General features: G+C 35.8%; 1 protein-coding gene across 8 annotated transcripts in view; it reads right to left on the bottom strand.

The window, feature by feature from the left end:
* The window catches only part of PDE1A (phosphodiesterase 1A), a 156,056-nt gene that overhangs the window by 21,993 nt on the left and 117,976 nt on the right, over window positions 1-16,087 (bottom strand). For all 8 annotated transcript variants that reach the window (XM_027880224.1, XM_027880223.1, XM_027880222.1 and 5 more), the window contains 5 exons: window positions 13,623-13,723; window positions 11,028-11,153; window positions 4,874-4,975; window positions 4,634-4,754; window positions 1,042-1,123 (listed from right to left, as the gene is read on the bottom strand). In XM_027880224.1, coding sequence (XP_027736025.1) covers window positions 1,042-1,123; window positions 4,634-4,754; window positions 4,874-4,975; window positions 11,028-11,153; window positions 13,623-13,723 — 532 coding nt within the window. The remainder of the gene's footprint in view (window positions 1-1,041; window positions 1,124-4,633; window positions 4,755-4,873; window positions 4,976-11,027; window positions 11,154-13,622; window positions 13,724-16,087) is intronic.

Raw genomic sequence — 16,087 nt, 5'->3', positions numbered from 1 at the left:
CATTTGAAATGAATATTAATTATTGAATAGAAGGGAAGCTACTGTTGAGCCAGAGCACTAGAAGTCACGCTGTCTCTTTTACCATTCGGAGCTTCTTGCCAAGGAGTTAATATTTCAAATTGCTGTTTATTATTCTGTGGAGGTAAAGTGTTATTTCACAGTGTGTAGGAGGGTTCTGTCAAATCAGTGAAGAGAACAAGTAATATCCTTAGGAGACAGCATTTATCCCACAGTTCTGAGATGTCAGCTCTGAACAATGTCTTTTACATTTTAAAGTGCTCATCACGGTATGGAATGACACGGTGAGAGAATGAAGCATTATTCTCTCCTGAGCACTTAACAGAAAAAAATATGTTAAAACATGAGCTAGCAACAGATTTCCAGATGTCTTCATACTCTAACCATACAACACAGCACAAAGGTGAGCAACAGTGATTCAGTCTAGAATTCAGCTTCTCTCCTGCAGTAGGTATGATGCTCAAGCATACTGCCTCTAAAATCCCAGGGAAATGGAATAAAGGATATCTTGAGTGACAGAATGCAGTGGTCCTTGTCAACCTATGGAGGCTTGAGCCTGTGTAGTTTGACCCTGACACACTGACAGGCATAATTGCAGTCCAGAGATCTGATATATGAATTAGTTCTTATTTGAGATGTATCTATAAACTGGTACCAGGCTTTCAGGTTATAGTAGAGACAGACCTGCAAGTTCCTGATGATCAGTCTGAGGTCATGATCTACCAGACTCTAAAGTGTGTATGGTAGAAGCTGGGTTCATGTGCAGTACTTTGGTTAATCCCTCTCTTATCCCTCCTGGGCATCACATATAATGAAATTACATCACATTCTTTTGAGATCAGGAGATTTCTGCTGTGACAGCTTTTGATTTTGGTGAAGACATAGGTGCAAAAAAATACCTTCTATATAATGGAATTTTGAACAACTAAAATTCAAAAAAAGATAGAAGAGTATATGAAACTTTCATGTGAATTTAGATGCTCCTATACATAAAAGAAAAAGAAAAACAGAACTTGTCATTACCTATTTGGGACTGAGCGACCAAAGTGGACTTGCGGTCACAGAGTGGGGAAAACTGAAGACCTAAAGCAGCTTCCTTGTCTCCCTGCAAACAACAATGTTTAATATTATAAACATATATTTGATTGGGGGACAGAGAGACAAGGGAATCTGAATATTCTTATTATTTATTCAGTTAATTTGTTAACTTTTATTCCTAAATAAGAACAAATCACCTTCAAATTTTCATTAAAAGTAATAGCCTAAATTCTAACTTGCTTCTGACAATTCTCATATAAAGGAACTTACTGCAATAAAGTTCTCCTCAATAGCAAGGCATCTGCCAGTGAAATTTAACAGATATGAAGTCCTTCAATGTTCACAGTTTAATTCTGCTGTCTCAGATGTAATGGGCCTGGAGATACTTTGACGTGTTTGTAATAGTATGCCAAATGCTAAATGTTTCCTTCTATTACATTGCTTCATTCAACATGTAAAATTCCTTTAATGGACTTAATCAGGTCAAGGGTATGAACTGTCTTGAACTTATTCTCACTGCCAGGCATGCCTCTCTGCTGCTGAAGCCACAAAAGAAGTATAAGCCCAGTTTCACTACAAAGATGATTTGTACAACCTAGTTCTGAAAACATTTCAACATTTAATGCACTAGAAGAGTATTTTTTTCTTGCAACAGTCTTAACAGACAGGAGGGTGTATCTCCATTTTCAGCACAAAAGACCAACTGTTTTACAAAAGCTCATTAAAAAAGTCTAGTGGCACAAAAAACTCCCTGAAGAGACATCTTCCAAAGGAGGTTGTAATTTGTGTTTCTGGACAAACCTGACCTCCAGAAACACTGTCATTAGAGATACAGGAAAACTTGGTCTTACAAGTAAAATGAACTTACACATTACATTTGTTAGGGAGAGTGTTGTTTCGTGATCATTCTGTGGGGAGCAGTATATGAACAGGTCATTTTCCCAAAGATCTCATCAGAAACTGATGGATGAAAGATTGTAATGTAATATAAACTGGGGTAGGTCTAACAATTTCAGCCATTGTTGGATACAGAATTTCTAAAGTAATACTAATTTTGTAATCTTCCCTTCACTAGGTATTAAAAAAGAGAAATTTCCATGCTACTAATGAATGAGTTTGATTTTGTTTTCAAAGAGCTCTTAACCCCAATTATAAGTTACTTTGCAATTATTACAATAGTAATTAATACTTAAATGTCATTTAAATCCAAGTTTATTGTAAATTGTAATCATAGACACAGCACTGATATTTTAATTGATTGTTAAAATTTAATGAGATTTAAAATCAAGATACAGATTAAAACAGTAAAAAAAAAAAAAAAATATTGTCCAGGTTTTGAACTCACTTTTAACTCTCTTTTAGTGGGTTTGGATCTAATTAGACTGAGAGCAGAATGCTGTAGTAGGAGCTGTGATTTTTTTTTGACTTGAACTATATATTTCTTTACTTTTAAGGGTCTGAAATGGGTGGTTGTGTTTCTATTTTAAAGGGGAACTCAGATTTTCCTTGGCAACTTTCTGTAGTTGTTGCTTAAACTTAGAGTGTGGTTAGGCTTTTTTTCCTGAAGTTAACACTGGCACATATTTTAACCACTAGCTGTATTTAAAAAAGTTTTTATCAAGGTGAATGTTCATTTTTTGCTGATGATCACTGCTTTGAAAGCTGCCTATGAAAGCACTGGATTTGTATCTGCTCTTTCAGACTCTGCTGTTTTTCCTGTAAGGCAGTAGAAGTAGTTGAATACTAGCCTTAAGGAAGAGAAGAGAAGGAATCAGTGGGTTTTATATACATTTGGACTACTTCACCTTGGCTGACACACATTTGGAAATCCCACAGGTTTCTATCACAGAGGCTCAGATCAAAGAGACCAGAGGATGCACAACAAGCCAGTGCATCTAGGAATGTGCACCTACTGCTTCTACACCGCTCAGTGCATTTATACAGTTGCTTCATGGCACTTTAAAAGTGTTGGAACTACTCCTCACACACTGTTCTTAGCAGTACATATAAAGAGTGATTCAGTTTCTTATGTGCTCCTCTGCAGCCTCGAAGACTTTCATATTTTACTGCTGAGTTGCAGACATACATACATGGTTGCTTGTTCTGTTGTTAAATGCCTTCTCAAGTCTTTTAGCAGCTTATTTGGGATCCAGTTACTTTTAATGAATGGATAAAAGATGAACTAAAATATTAGCTGATCCTATGCATTCAGTGACCAGTGTGATACTGTTTACTACTAGTGCTACCTCCACTTGACTGGACACATTGCCTCACTGTCCCATGGACTCTCTCCAATCTGTCTCTCCTTTTCTAAAATGTTTTTACAGTTGGTCATTTTATGACCTTTTCTTCTGGGGCAATCTGCTCCTCCTTTTTGCTCTCAAGTTCAAAATCCTCATAATTTCCATTTACAAAAGCAAACAAAAACTCATGACTCTACTCATTATTTCCACAAAACTCACTTTTGTGGAAATTATTTATTATTTAGATTAAGGCACTAGCTCTCCATTCTGCCTCCCCAGAGCAAAGCCCAGAGTCAAGGATGCCCTGATCCTCCCTAATGAGAACTTGTGTGAAGAATCTCCATGAACTGAACAAGAACCTTACAGAGCAGATGGGCCCAATAAACTCACGGTTTAGCATATTGTCTTTTTTATTCTCTAATTCTTTTTTCCAGTGGGATCCATCTGATTTGAAAATGTCATTGTATAGCACAATTAAGACAATCAAGCTGAGCAAGACACACATTGGTCCCTTATCTGTATTAACCATTTTAAAAACCTGTGCATAACTACAGAAACTGTGTAATACCTAAATTGGATTTTGATTATCAATTATATTTCAGTAACTGTTATATTGACAATGTGCATGGTCACAAATAGCGCTTACAGGAAGATACGTTTGTTTTTACCTGCTGAGGTGAGTTAAAAAATGACAGCAGTGACACCAGCATATGCTGGGTTTTCTCTCTGAATCCAGTACCTCACAGAAATGAGAAGACTTTCACAAAGCTGTGTTTCCATTTCTGTTTTAGGATGTATGGCCACAGTGTTAACAGGATGGTACCGTTTAACCTCTGGCTTTGGACCAGGCTGTTATGAAAGCAGCACCTTCACATCTATGTGGCATATGGATGTCAAACACTAGCAAGAAAAAAGATACTAGCAAGGAAAAGAAATGTGAAATGGAGACAACTTTTTGCCTTCTCTGAACATGAATTCTTCCTATTTTCCCTTATTCTACCCTGCTGGTGCTTTTTTTTTTAACACAAAGAATATATAAATCTCTGTTACAGAATGAAAACAGCTTGACAAGTTATATTATACTTGAAAGAAAAAAACCCCACTACAACACTCAGAATTCTGGTATCAGCTGAAATAAAGCTATAAGCATTTCATCTTATTCACACACACAAAAGTTGAATTAATGTCAGTGGTATGTATGAAAAGAATATATGCTACTGACTATGCTTGTCAATCACAACCAACAGCAACTTGCTGGTAGACTTATGGAAATATTTAGTTGCATAACCATTGGTTCTTGAACTGGATTTATTAAAGGATTTTAAAAATGGCACCTGTCGAAAAAATTCTTCCATCAGGGCCATGGTCCACCGGTAGTGCAGTTCCCAGGATTTTGCTGGATGGCTTATGTCTGCTGCATGTAGAATCAAAGACATGGCTTTGGCTTTGTCTACCCTGTCAATTCAAGGACATGCTCCAATTATCTCAAAACAAAAGCAACTATTTAAATTCTTTTCTTGTATATGAGCTCATTGAAAGACTACAGATAATGAAGAGAATGGAAAATAACCTACCCCTGTGTCTGCTGTAGAGTGTGTCTCATCGTTTTAATTTGTTGAAAGTGACTCGACATATCTGTAGACAAGACCATCTCAATGACCAAGCTACGCAACTCCCTAAGAATAATTAAAAGCAAAATGACTGATTAAAATTCATTTATTCTATGTATGGTACATTTGTTTAAGCAGCACTTGTTAATTTATAACTTTCAAAACAACATCATGGGTTTTTATTACGTTTTAAAAGCATTTAAATAAATTATTAACAACTTGAACACTGTATCCTAAAGGGATTCTGTGAAAGCAGTGTACCTCAGAAAATGTGCTCTGCAATCATTATTTCAGAGTCACACTGTTTTGTAAATCCTATTTTCTAGTGCATAAAGTAATATTACACGCAGTTCTCTCACCCATTATGAGTCTTTCCTTGTTTTGTCCAGTAGTAGTCTAAAAAACCAGTTGGTCTCTGGGCTTACCACCACACAAGATGATACATTTGTGTATTTTATTACTGCTCTCATATTAATGAAGAGTATGCATAACACTAAACCTAGGAAGAAGGCTGTGGAAACACTCAGAAGACCAAAAGGTGTTATATTTGAAACACTATCAACACTATATCACTATGAGATCACTATGACAAACTCCCTTTCCTCTCAAAAATACTGTAATGTCTATTTAATGGTTCAGAAGAAGTTCAGTTTCTCTATCTTGGTATTATGGTCAGAATTTTCTTGTCCATTAGCTTTCTATTAAATGACCATGAAACCATTAAAACATGAATCATGCATAATGTAAGAAAGTGTCTTAATTCTGACTGCATATGAAATTAAATGAAATAAATTTTGTCAATAATAATTACTGACTTTGAAAATTCAGTTTCCTTGATGTAGAAGGACTATATATAGACCATGTAGGACTCCACTGGGTCTTTATTTGCATACTTTTTAATGGCCTAGAAGGACATACGTGCAAGTGCTGCTTGTACATCTGTGAGGAATAACTTAACACATTAAAACTCTGATTATGTAGCATATATTTTCATGAATACATCCCCAATCTTAAGGATGTCCAAGTGTCAATTACAACATTTTAGTAATTTTCACTGACCTTTTATTTTGTATTCATATTTTTGATATACCTAACATGCAGTTTTTTCAAAGGACTATGTTTTAAAGAGGTAATTTGCAGTTTTCTTTAGGGCTGTTAGAATACTTTGTTATAAAGACTGTCAAGACTGCTTTCAAGCCAAATTAATTACATATTTAAGCAGATAGTCCTCATTATGTATTTATCTCTGATTTGCTTTGATGTAACTGGATAAAGACTCAATCCTCTCACTTCTATTTGACAATATGCAGCCACAGCAACTTGTATTTAGAAAATGCTGTACCTTATCTGACCTCATAATAAGACACTTATTATTTTGCATCCCAACTGCTCCTCCTTCACGTTGCTTTGAAACTGTACCTTTCAAACAGTCAAACTCATAAAAAAAAAACCAAAAACAACTAAAACACACAACAAAAGACCTCCATAAAAATAAAACCAACCCAAAAACAACAACAACAAAAACACACACACACACACAAAAAAAAACACAACCAAACAAACAAAAAAAATTAACACTACATGAAAACTGAGGGCTCTGCATTATTAAACCCTGTTGTTTGTAAGACTGAAATAATTATCCCTTCCCCTTTTTATGGGAGATTTGCCTAGGAACTTTAAATGTCTGAACTTTTAAGAGTGATCAGAAATAAATTCACTCTTATTCACAAAACACCTCACTCCTACTACTACAAGACACACAGAGAAGTAAAACACTGTTTTCAGTTTACTCATATTATCATGGCAGCAGAAACCCCCTGATTCTTACCTCCATCACCTGAATAAGGATCAAACAATGTAGCACTGCCCTCTCACACACTTGTGAAGATTTTAGGCCACTAGAAAGCTGCTTAATAGCAAAGGAGACACTCTCCACCTGCATTTGCTTCCTGCTGGCATCCACATCCATCATAATTAGAGATATAGAAAATTGAGACCTGACTGGGAAATGTTAAATAAAGCTCTACTAGAACTAAAAATGCTTTGTCTACTAGCGCTGCACAGAAGATTACTCTTGGACTGATACCATTACCAAATTGCTTCCCAGAAAAAGGCTGAGAAAAAAGGCTGTCTCAACTTCCATATTTAAGGAGACCTCAGCTGCTCTTACAGGTAACCCCTGGACAGAAATCTCTGGCCACGATCATCAGGCAGTCCAGAGCTACAAACATCAGGGTAATACAGTCAGCATTGCTCCGGCTATCTTGGCAAAAAGATGTGCAGATGTTGTCTTACTATGAAGGGAAGTGGTAACAGTATTCACGTATAGCACAGAAAGGTTTTTCAGGCCCCAAATCCAAAGGTTACTGATTTTGAGTATACCATCTCCACTTTACTTAAGCAGACCATCATGTCCTGTGCTGTCACACTTTCTTAACCCTCCTACAACCATAAGTCCTATGGATAGGATACTGTAAAAAGACATAGATATAAGACTATGTGAAAAAATCACATGAACAACGCTGTAATAAAGAGACTAGGAATGGCACATGAATTTCTTGGAAAAGTAATTAACCTACAAACAGAAACCAGCTTTACCTGGACAAATGTCCATGACAAAGACATATAGTCAGTTGGAAACTATTCAGAAAAAATGCAGGAACAGACTAAGATGAACAAAAGCAAGTTGGGAACTGAAGCATAAGGTTCATCTTCAAGTTATAGGAATCCTTACACAGAAGAATCCCAAGGGAATTTGTGAAAGAAATGCTATTCTTCGGGCATTACATATAATTTATATTGGTTTATTAGTCTTTTTTTTTGTCATTGTATGCCTTCTGACTGGAATGGTTTGAGACATTAATACTGCCTCACCACCTATTACTGTTGGTGTAACACACGTGGTGTTAAGACATTAGAATCCTGGTAAATCAAAGGAGAAAGGGGGACAAACAAGTATCCCTCATCAGTTAGTTAAGGGCACAAAGTGAGAGAAACAAAACAATATCAGTGACTGGAGCATATTTTAAGAGTTGAGAAAAGACTGAGAAATTACTATGAATGTCACATGCATTATCCACGAAGGACATTATCCTCAGAATGCTGGCAGTTTTTCCCTGCTTAGACCCAAACCCTATGTTTTAAACTTAATTGAGGTTGTCAGTTTATTAGTACACTTATCTTCTTAACTTTAACATGCAGAAGAGAAATGTAATACTATAAAGTCATTCTCTGTCATTTTGCTTCATCTTGCTGAAATGATTAGCAGAACCTCAGTTTAAATAGTCAGCAGTGTTACATTTTTTAAAAATTAAATCTCTGCACCTAAGAAAATAGATTTGACAGTAGAAAAGAAATTAATAAGTGCCAGGAAGTATATTAAGAAGTTGAACAAATTATCATTTCAATTTACTGGCAATTTGATGCAGTGCAAACTTCAAAACTGTTAGTTTAGCAGCGTGAACTTCAGTATAGATCGAAAAAGCTCGCTATAGTAGTAATTACAAAACTGAAGAGCCTCTGTTAAGTGGCTAACAGATCCATCACTGCATCAGTGAACAACTGTACCTCATGAAAGGGTTACAAGAATTTCTGGATATTAGAAATGAATACCAGGAAACTATAATTTCCATGACTGCCCCTCTAAATTGAAGTCTCAGACGTGAACAGGTTGTACAGGTTGGCACAGACTGGCACTTTGGCATTTACTGTTCGCTTGAAAGTACAGACTGTAATTGCTTAGCTAAGTGACAAAACACAGAACTGAGTGTTCTGGTTTAGTTGCTTGAACTTATTAGTCAATTCATAGATCTCTTCTAAGTTGTACTGAATAGGCCCAAAAAGAGAAGGTAAATTCTAGTTTCTCTAGTTGCCAGATCTCACCAACTTCAAACTTGCTGCATATAACAGGATCTTTGTAGCCACTTTACACAAACAAAATTTGCAAAATTAAAATAAGATCCTCTAGAAAAACACAACTGGGTTACAGTGGGAGAAGACTGTGGGAGAAAAGCAAGTGTAAACAGAGCCAGTGGGGATCAAGCAACATCCAAAAGAACGTGGTAGTTTATCATATGTTCAAAAACTACAGAGAAATGAAATGCAACAGAAGTTGGACAAAATGGTCTATTATTGAACTGGGAAAAGAACTATGGGAAACCCAGACAAAACAATCTGTGCAGAGGAGAGTGTGCTTCAGAACATGAGAAGAGCCTATCACACTTTCCCCTTTATTCTGTTTGCAGTCCACCTGAGCAGTATGAAGAAACATTACACACCTGGAAAATGCAGGCTCCTCTTTCCACTGGCAAATATTTTGTTTCCAACCTATTACTCTTTTTCTCAGTGACATAACAAATGGGAATGACTGGGATAAACTCTACCAGCTGGTAGTCAGATTTCTGTCTGCTGGAGTCAGTGTATGCTGCTTCAGGGATTCTGACACTATTCTAGTTTATGGTGGTCTCCAGCGATAAAGAAGTCAGGGCTGGGAATGCACATAAGTGTTTCCAAGCCATTCTTGGCACAATCCTGAACTGAAATTCAACTGAAGAAGACCTACTCCTTTCCACCTAAAGCATTCTCTGGTAGGACACAATGTGAAAAACCACCACTTCAAAAAAAAATACATAATCAAGGCAACAAGTCTGAAGGTTTGAAAATCATTTTCTCTCTAAAATAATGGTTTAAAAAGACAGAATTCTACCCTCTGATGACTGTCTACTGACACAAGCACTTTCTCCATACTCAGTAGTTAGGACAAGCAAAAATAGGGTCAAAGAAACCTATCAGCCCCAAAATTATCAGGTCCAAAATAGTTCTAAGAAAAACAAGACTGGCTTATGTTGGCAATGAAAATCTAGGTGTATAGACAGTTATTGCTGAAGTTTACAATTTACTTCAGGAGATATTTCTCCAGAACTAAATTTACAGAACAAAATTCCTGATAACTAAATCCAAATGAGTATCCTCTGAAAATAATACTTCTAAGGGAATGAAAAACAGTATGCTTCCTCTCTCACTCTGTATTAAATTAAAATTAGCAATACTTTTAATATTGTGTTTTAGAAACAGGTACAAAAATAGAATTAATTGAAAACCAAAAGGGCCAGAACACTTACACTCAATAAATGCTTTACTTAAGGGTGTTCTCATCATGTAGATAAGTAAAATCATATTAATCTACCATGTCAAACTGTCCTTCATCTGTAAATATACCACAGCAAAAATTGTTCTGACATTCCCTCATAAATGTATAGTTTCATGAAAATATAAATTAAGCAGAGTATAGCTTTGTTATTCATGGTAGCTTCATTCACAGTGGGAGACTTTCCTGGAGGCAGAACATCTCTCTGGCTTCACAGTCCACCTGTTTGAAAAGGGTTTTCTGGGATCCCTGAATAATAGCTATGTTTATAGAAACACACAGAAGACTCATATTTTAAATATATAAAACAAAGATATACAAAGATAACATGTCCCTTTTAATAATGGGAAAACTTAGTCTAACACTTGTTCATTTTAGCCCTACAGGTCTTCGTGTTTGTGATATATCAATTATGATCCTTACTCTTTCAGCTGGCCAAATTTTCTTCAGAAATTACACTAAAATTAAGAAGAAAAAGAAAAGCTTTCTGTAGCACTTCTGGGCCTTTACATTATTATTTCTGGACTCCCCACATAATTTTTTAATGCTTAACCAAGATGTGACTACGGTGAAATCCCAGGGGCAGCAGTGCTCAGGCTGGCAGTAGTGTGACTCTGCACTCTGGTTTTAACCCACTGTTAGGCAAAGGCAGCCCAGCTAAAGAGCAGCATTGTGGTTTTCCTGAAGATCTGTCCTACCTGAGACACTGTCCACACAGTCCAGCACTGTGCCTCGTAAATGCACAGTCTCACTTGGAAAATTTGATTTTGTTTGGAGTCTCCCAAACAATATTTTTCAGCACTGCTGAGAGCAGTAGAGCCTTCCCTGGGCTCTAAATATCCATTACTCTTTTCGGTGACAACGTCGCTTCCTGTAATTTGAACTCTTAAAATAGGCTCCAGAGGGAAGGTCTGGTGGTTTTTATTATTTATAAATAGTGGAATTATGTTTGAATGTCACAGCAAGTCTTACCTCCAGTCATCTTTATTTAAATTACCCAGGATGTTCATCTCTTCTTCTTGCATGAGTCTATAAGCAGCACTTACATGATGATTTTCCAGAACAGAACGATCATTGTACAATATAGCAACATCTGACCTAGTGTTGAAAAAAAAAGGCAGATTTTGTAATAGTGTCCTAATGATGGCACTGCAAAAGGTAGGTCTATGTATTCTCTATGAGAACTATTGACTATATATATATATATACACATATATATCAAACTACGTGTATTTTTTCCTACTGTATAGAATATTGATACATTTTCCATCTTAGATGCATAAAAAATTGTGATTATACTATTGCATACACTGTTTGTGGAAAAGTCATACTTTTAAATGTGTGATGTTTTATTTATATGATCTAAGTGTGAAAAAAATTTGTGAGATCTTTGAGCTTCTTGACTGTAGATAGGACCACAGAACAACAGAAATGCTCCAGTTCGGCTACCCAAGAGTACACTTCAGCGATACAACTATTTAAAATGCAGTGTCTTCACCAACAGCATGGATGTTAAGAAGCTACTACCCCTGTTCTGAGAGATGTGCTTTGGCCCTTGCTGCTCATTATCAGAAGGAGCTGTAAATAATAAAATATTAAAAAGCTTCAATTTCATATATTTTAAACAGACACCATCTTTTGTCAGAAACACAGCTAAACCTTGACATGAAATTTGATTGCATTCAAGTACTTCCTAAAGAAAGACCCATACCATAATGATAGCACACTTGACAGTAACCTTTCCCTCTTAATTAAAGACTAATGTCCCATTCCAGAATTACATGAAAACTTTCACAAATTTTGATGTGGTGTGGATTTATCACACTTAGCTTCAAACATTATAAATTCTTAGAGAATTTATTTCCCCAAGACCTTACCTGACCTGTTAAGCAACTTCCAGTCTCTCCTCTTTGATACACTTCCATTCTGATAAAACTATTACTGAATATTTTAACTTGGTCAACTGAAAAATCTGTACTAGAAGAAAGGTGTGATGATTTATATGTGCAGCTCCCTCTGACACAAATAAGGTATACTGAACCTCTTGTTCTGTTGAGAAATATTATGTATTGTCATGTATGCTACTAAGGTATCTAAAGAATTAAAATAGGATTGGAAACTTTATTTAGAGGGAATAAACCATAACCTGCTAAAACTCTATATGTTTGCATCCATAATCCAACTGAAATTGTGGGAAAATCTGTGTTATGCCAATCACATATGTTTAAGAAGCACACTTTGACAGACATAGCTACTTATGGGTAGGTTTAAGTGGTGCTAAGATTTGCTACGATTATGGCAGCAATTCCATCAGCTTTTCTCAGGCAAAAGAAGCTTGGAATCACAGCCCTGGGATGCCACATCAGGGCCAATTTACCCTAATAGAGAAGAATAAGCTACATTACAAAAAAAATACCTATTTGCAAGTAAAATTCAAAAGCTAACAGCTTAATTAATTTTCCACTCTTGCAATACTTCAGAGCAAAATATTAAGGACAAAAATAGAAGAGTAATATAAACTTGGAACTACAAACTGGTTTATTTTTAGCCAGACTGTGCTGAGGGAGAAAAGAATTGTGTTCTTATTTCAGCTGCAAATCTAGAATTCGTTCATTATTGAAGGGAACATCTTGGAGCACGTTACAAATTTAATTTAAATGTTACCTTTGGGCACTTTATCCACATAGGTGATTGTGAAGATGCTTCCATTCAAGGTATTCATACTTCTAGCACAGAGCTGTTTTGTTAGAATATACTAGTGTGATGCTGAATTTTTTTTTTTTCAAGACCAGCTAAAGCAAACTCCTCAATTGAGGATATTAAAATCAAAGTATAGCCTAGTGTAAGAGAACAATAAGATGCTTTGAATTAGGTAAAGTATCAGGTGTACCATTTATCACTTAGTAATGTATTGGTCAGGGATTTTCCCTCAGTAAGCAGAAAACGTTTTAAGGGGAAGAGATATATGCTGTTGCTGACCAGCAGCTAGAATGACATGCTGCACCTGCATGAAAATACAGCAAGCCTCACTTTCAGACTGGATTCCTCTTTAGATTTCTTTTTCTTGCCTACTGCAGATACTGTCATAGGGCTCATAGTAGGTATTTCTAAAGGTTTCTCCCTCTGCACCAGGAGTTTGTAAGTTTAATACACAAAATGAAACGAAATGTAGCCCCTGAAGTATGCCCAGGCACATCGCTGGAAGCAAGGTAGTATTTTTATGGGGACACAGTAGAAGAAGTTTTTGACTCAGAAGTATCAGAATTTAAGTGAACAAATAGAGGGGTGAGGGTTTTTCAAGTCCATGCTCTGAATATTTTTGAAATTTCTCTTGACATATGTGCTCCAAAATAGAATGATTTCAAATGTTCTGGAGTTATCTCCTTACTTTTCCACACTCTCTGTCCATGTGAATGGTCCCATTAACTGTACAGAGGTCAAGGAAGCAATTTGTAAAATCAGGGATGACCTGGCTACTTCCTGGCTTTATTAGTAAGAGGCATGAAACAGTTCAGACCAATGAACAGTGAACTCCAGATATAACTCTAAGGAGACCACTTTGCTTACCTTGTCTGAATATGAAAATTGTTTGTGGTCCCAGTATGTTCATAATCATGGACGGCAGCTGCAAAGATCATTGCTAAAATTTCCAGTTCTGTGAGCCAGTGCTGGCAAGTGAAAAACAAATCCTAGTCACATTTGCTGTAATAGCTCTGATTAAACAGTACAGTACTGAAAATGTTTTGCACTACCTTTAACTTAAATAAACTTTCCACTTGTCTTATTCCAGGCAACTATATATCCATAACACTTCAGTATTATACAGTAAAATAAGTCCTTGTACTTGTTATGATTTGTCTGAGACCAAGTTAATATCCATTTGGTCACTAGTAAAGTAAATATTGGCAGCTGAAAATATAAGAAGTTGTCAAGAGAATTACATGGTATACTTTGCAACTGCAATGAGTATCTAATCTGTTATCTCACACATGAAACTAGCCAAATTATGCCATATTAAACTAAAAGCTTGATATGAAGTTAAGGTTATAATTTATCTTTTAGTAAACTATATATACAGTTCATAAAAATTCAACATACAACATCAGTATTAACTACATTTTTCCAGTGTACATAGCGCTAAAATTAGGCCCATGGGAGACTTTTCTGTTCTAAGTTTTATCATAGTTTGTAGAGATTAAAAAATTTTAAAAAAAGTGCATAAGTCTAGTATACAGTTATACAGAACAAAAGGTAATACAGGTCATGTATACAAAATAACGCAGACCCTGGAGTTTTGTTTCCTTTTATAACTCTTGCTAACTGAGGCTGTTCTGTATCATTCAGTTTGTAAAATAACCTCTATTATCTTCTTTCAATTTCTATTTCTTGAATGATAAATCATCCTTGAGGAGAAAATTTATTCCATCTAAAGATGGGGGCAGAAAAATCATATGATTATTAACCCCCACAGTCACAGGACTGATTAAGTCAAATGCCAGTCAAGCATTTCCAGACATATTTCAGATGGTTTTGGCATAAAAGTAAGCTTCTGTTCTAAAGAATCAAAGGATAATCTCAAGTTTGTGCAACCGAATATGCACATACATGTGTATGAATGGATGTGAGATGTATAAGCTGCCAGATGTAGTAAAAGTTGCCAACAGTAGTACTTCTTTCAAAGAAGAAGAAAGGGAACAGTCAAGATTCATAAGTAATTTGAGAATAATAAAATAGATCATTCAGCAACAAAATAAGACTGCTGAGGAACAACTACAGCCTGTTGGTGAAGCAGTACGGATTTTAAAAGGTCACAACACAGTAAAGAGAATGTACTGTAAGCAGTTCTAAAAATGGAAACGATGACCTTCATAGTATTGTGTGTCAGAAGAAACCAGGCCATGACCATTCCTGGCTTTCATAATATTTTCAAAATACCAAATAGAATAGAAACACAGAAATTATTAGTAACTAAACATAAACTTTTTCTTTGAGATGCCTTTTTAAAGGTCAGCTTTTCTAGCAAACAAAGTAGTTACTATACAATGCCTTTATAAGTAGAAGAACATTCCCTACAAACAATATCTATGGGCAACACAGAGACTTCATATAGCACTATATGAGAGCAAATACACTAGAGACACAAACCGTACAGTCAAAATTGAGATCAGTATTAAAATCAGAGAATCAGAGTGCTTTAGCTAAAGGATTTCTAAGGAAGTAGGAAAAAGCTCTTAGAGAGACAGTTAACAAGTGTTTTTCTCAAATGGAGAGGGAAAGATATCTAGACAGGTATCTAGAGGCCTGCAAGACTGTGAAGAGCTGAAACCTGTTCCTCCTGAAAGATACTATTCCTTGAAGGTGTAATGCCTAATGTAAAACATCTCTTCTATTGAGAGCTGTTTTCCAGTGTTATAAATTGCTTCTAAGCAAATAGATACATTTCAACTTACCATGAGCTCTGTTTGAAACCAAGTTTTTTACAACAGTGGATTAAAAAGAGTAAGAAATTCTGAGTAAGAAATGGAGTCTCAAAATTCACTTATTGACAGTAAAGACATTTTTTCCTTTACTTTGAGCAATACAGGTACGTGGGAGGAGAAAAGGGATGGTGGGAAGATGATCGATGACTCAAAAGTTCTTTACGAGATGTGTTCCCTGGGACTTGGATTCTTAAATCTTTATAAAGATGAAAACTTCATAAATGCAAGCTTGAGTTATACATTTCAGTCATATCATCTGGGATTTAATCTCCTGGGAAGGTTAATAAATTGTGTGCCATCTGTGATACCTAACTTTCTAACACACTGATCAGAGGTGGCTGGATCTTGTTTCTTAAGATAGACAGCAACTTTTGAAAAATATAATGATAATTTTATTTCTTTAACTGTGACTCTGAATATGTGATATTCTACACTGGAATCTTTCTAAGGGTTTGTGGAGAAGCATAAACTCTGACCAGCCAAATCTTTTTGCAATTGCTGAAATATGGTTGTTTTCCAGCTGCCTATAAAAGATACAAAAGACGTGAGCTC

The sequence above is a fragment of the Empidonax traillii genome, unplaced genomic scaffold (genome assembly GCF_003031625.1).
Source record: "Empidonax traillii isolate 1590-97213 ecotype Southwest subspecies unplaced genomic scaffold, ASM303162v1 scaffold65:size4453928, whole genome shotgun sequence".
Taxonomy (NCBI): Eukaryota; Metazoa; Chordata; class Aves; order Passeriformes; family Tyrannidae; genus Empidonax; species Empidonax traillii.
This window is presented reverse-complemented; position numbering and strand designations above follow the sequence as displayed.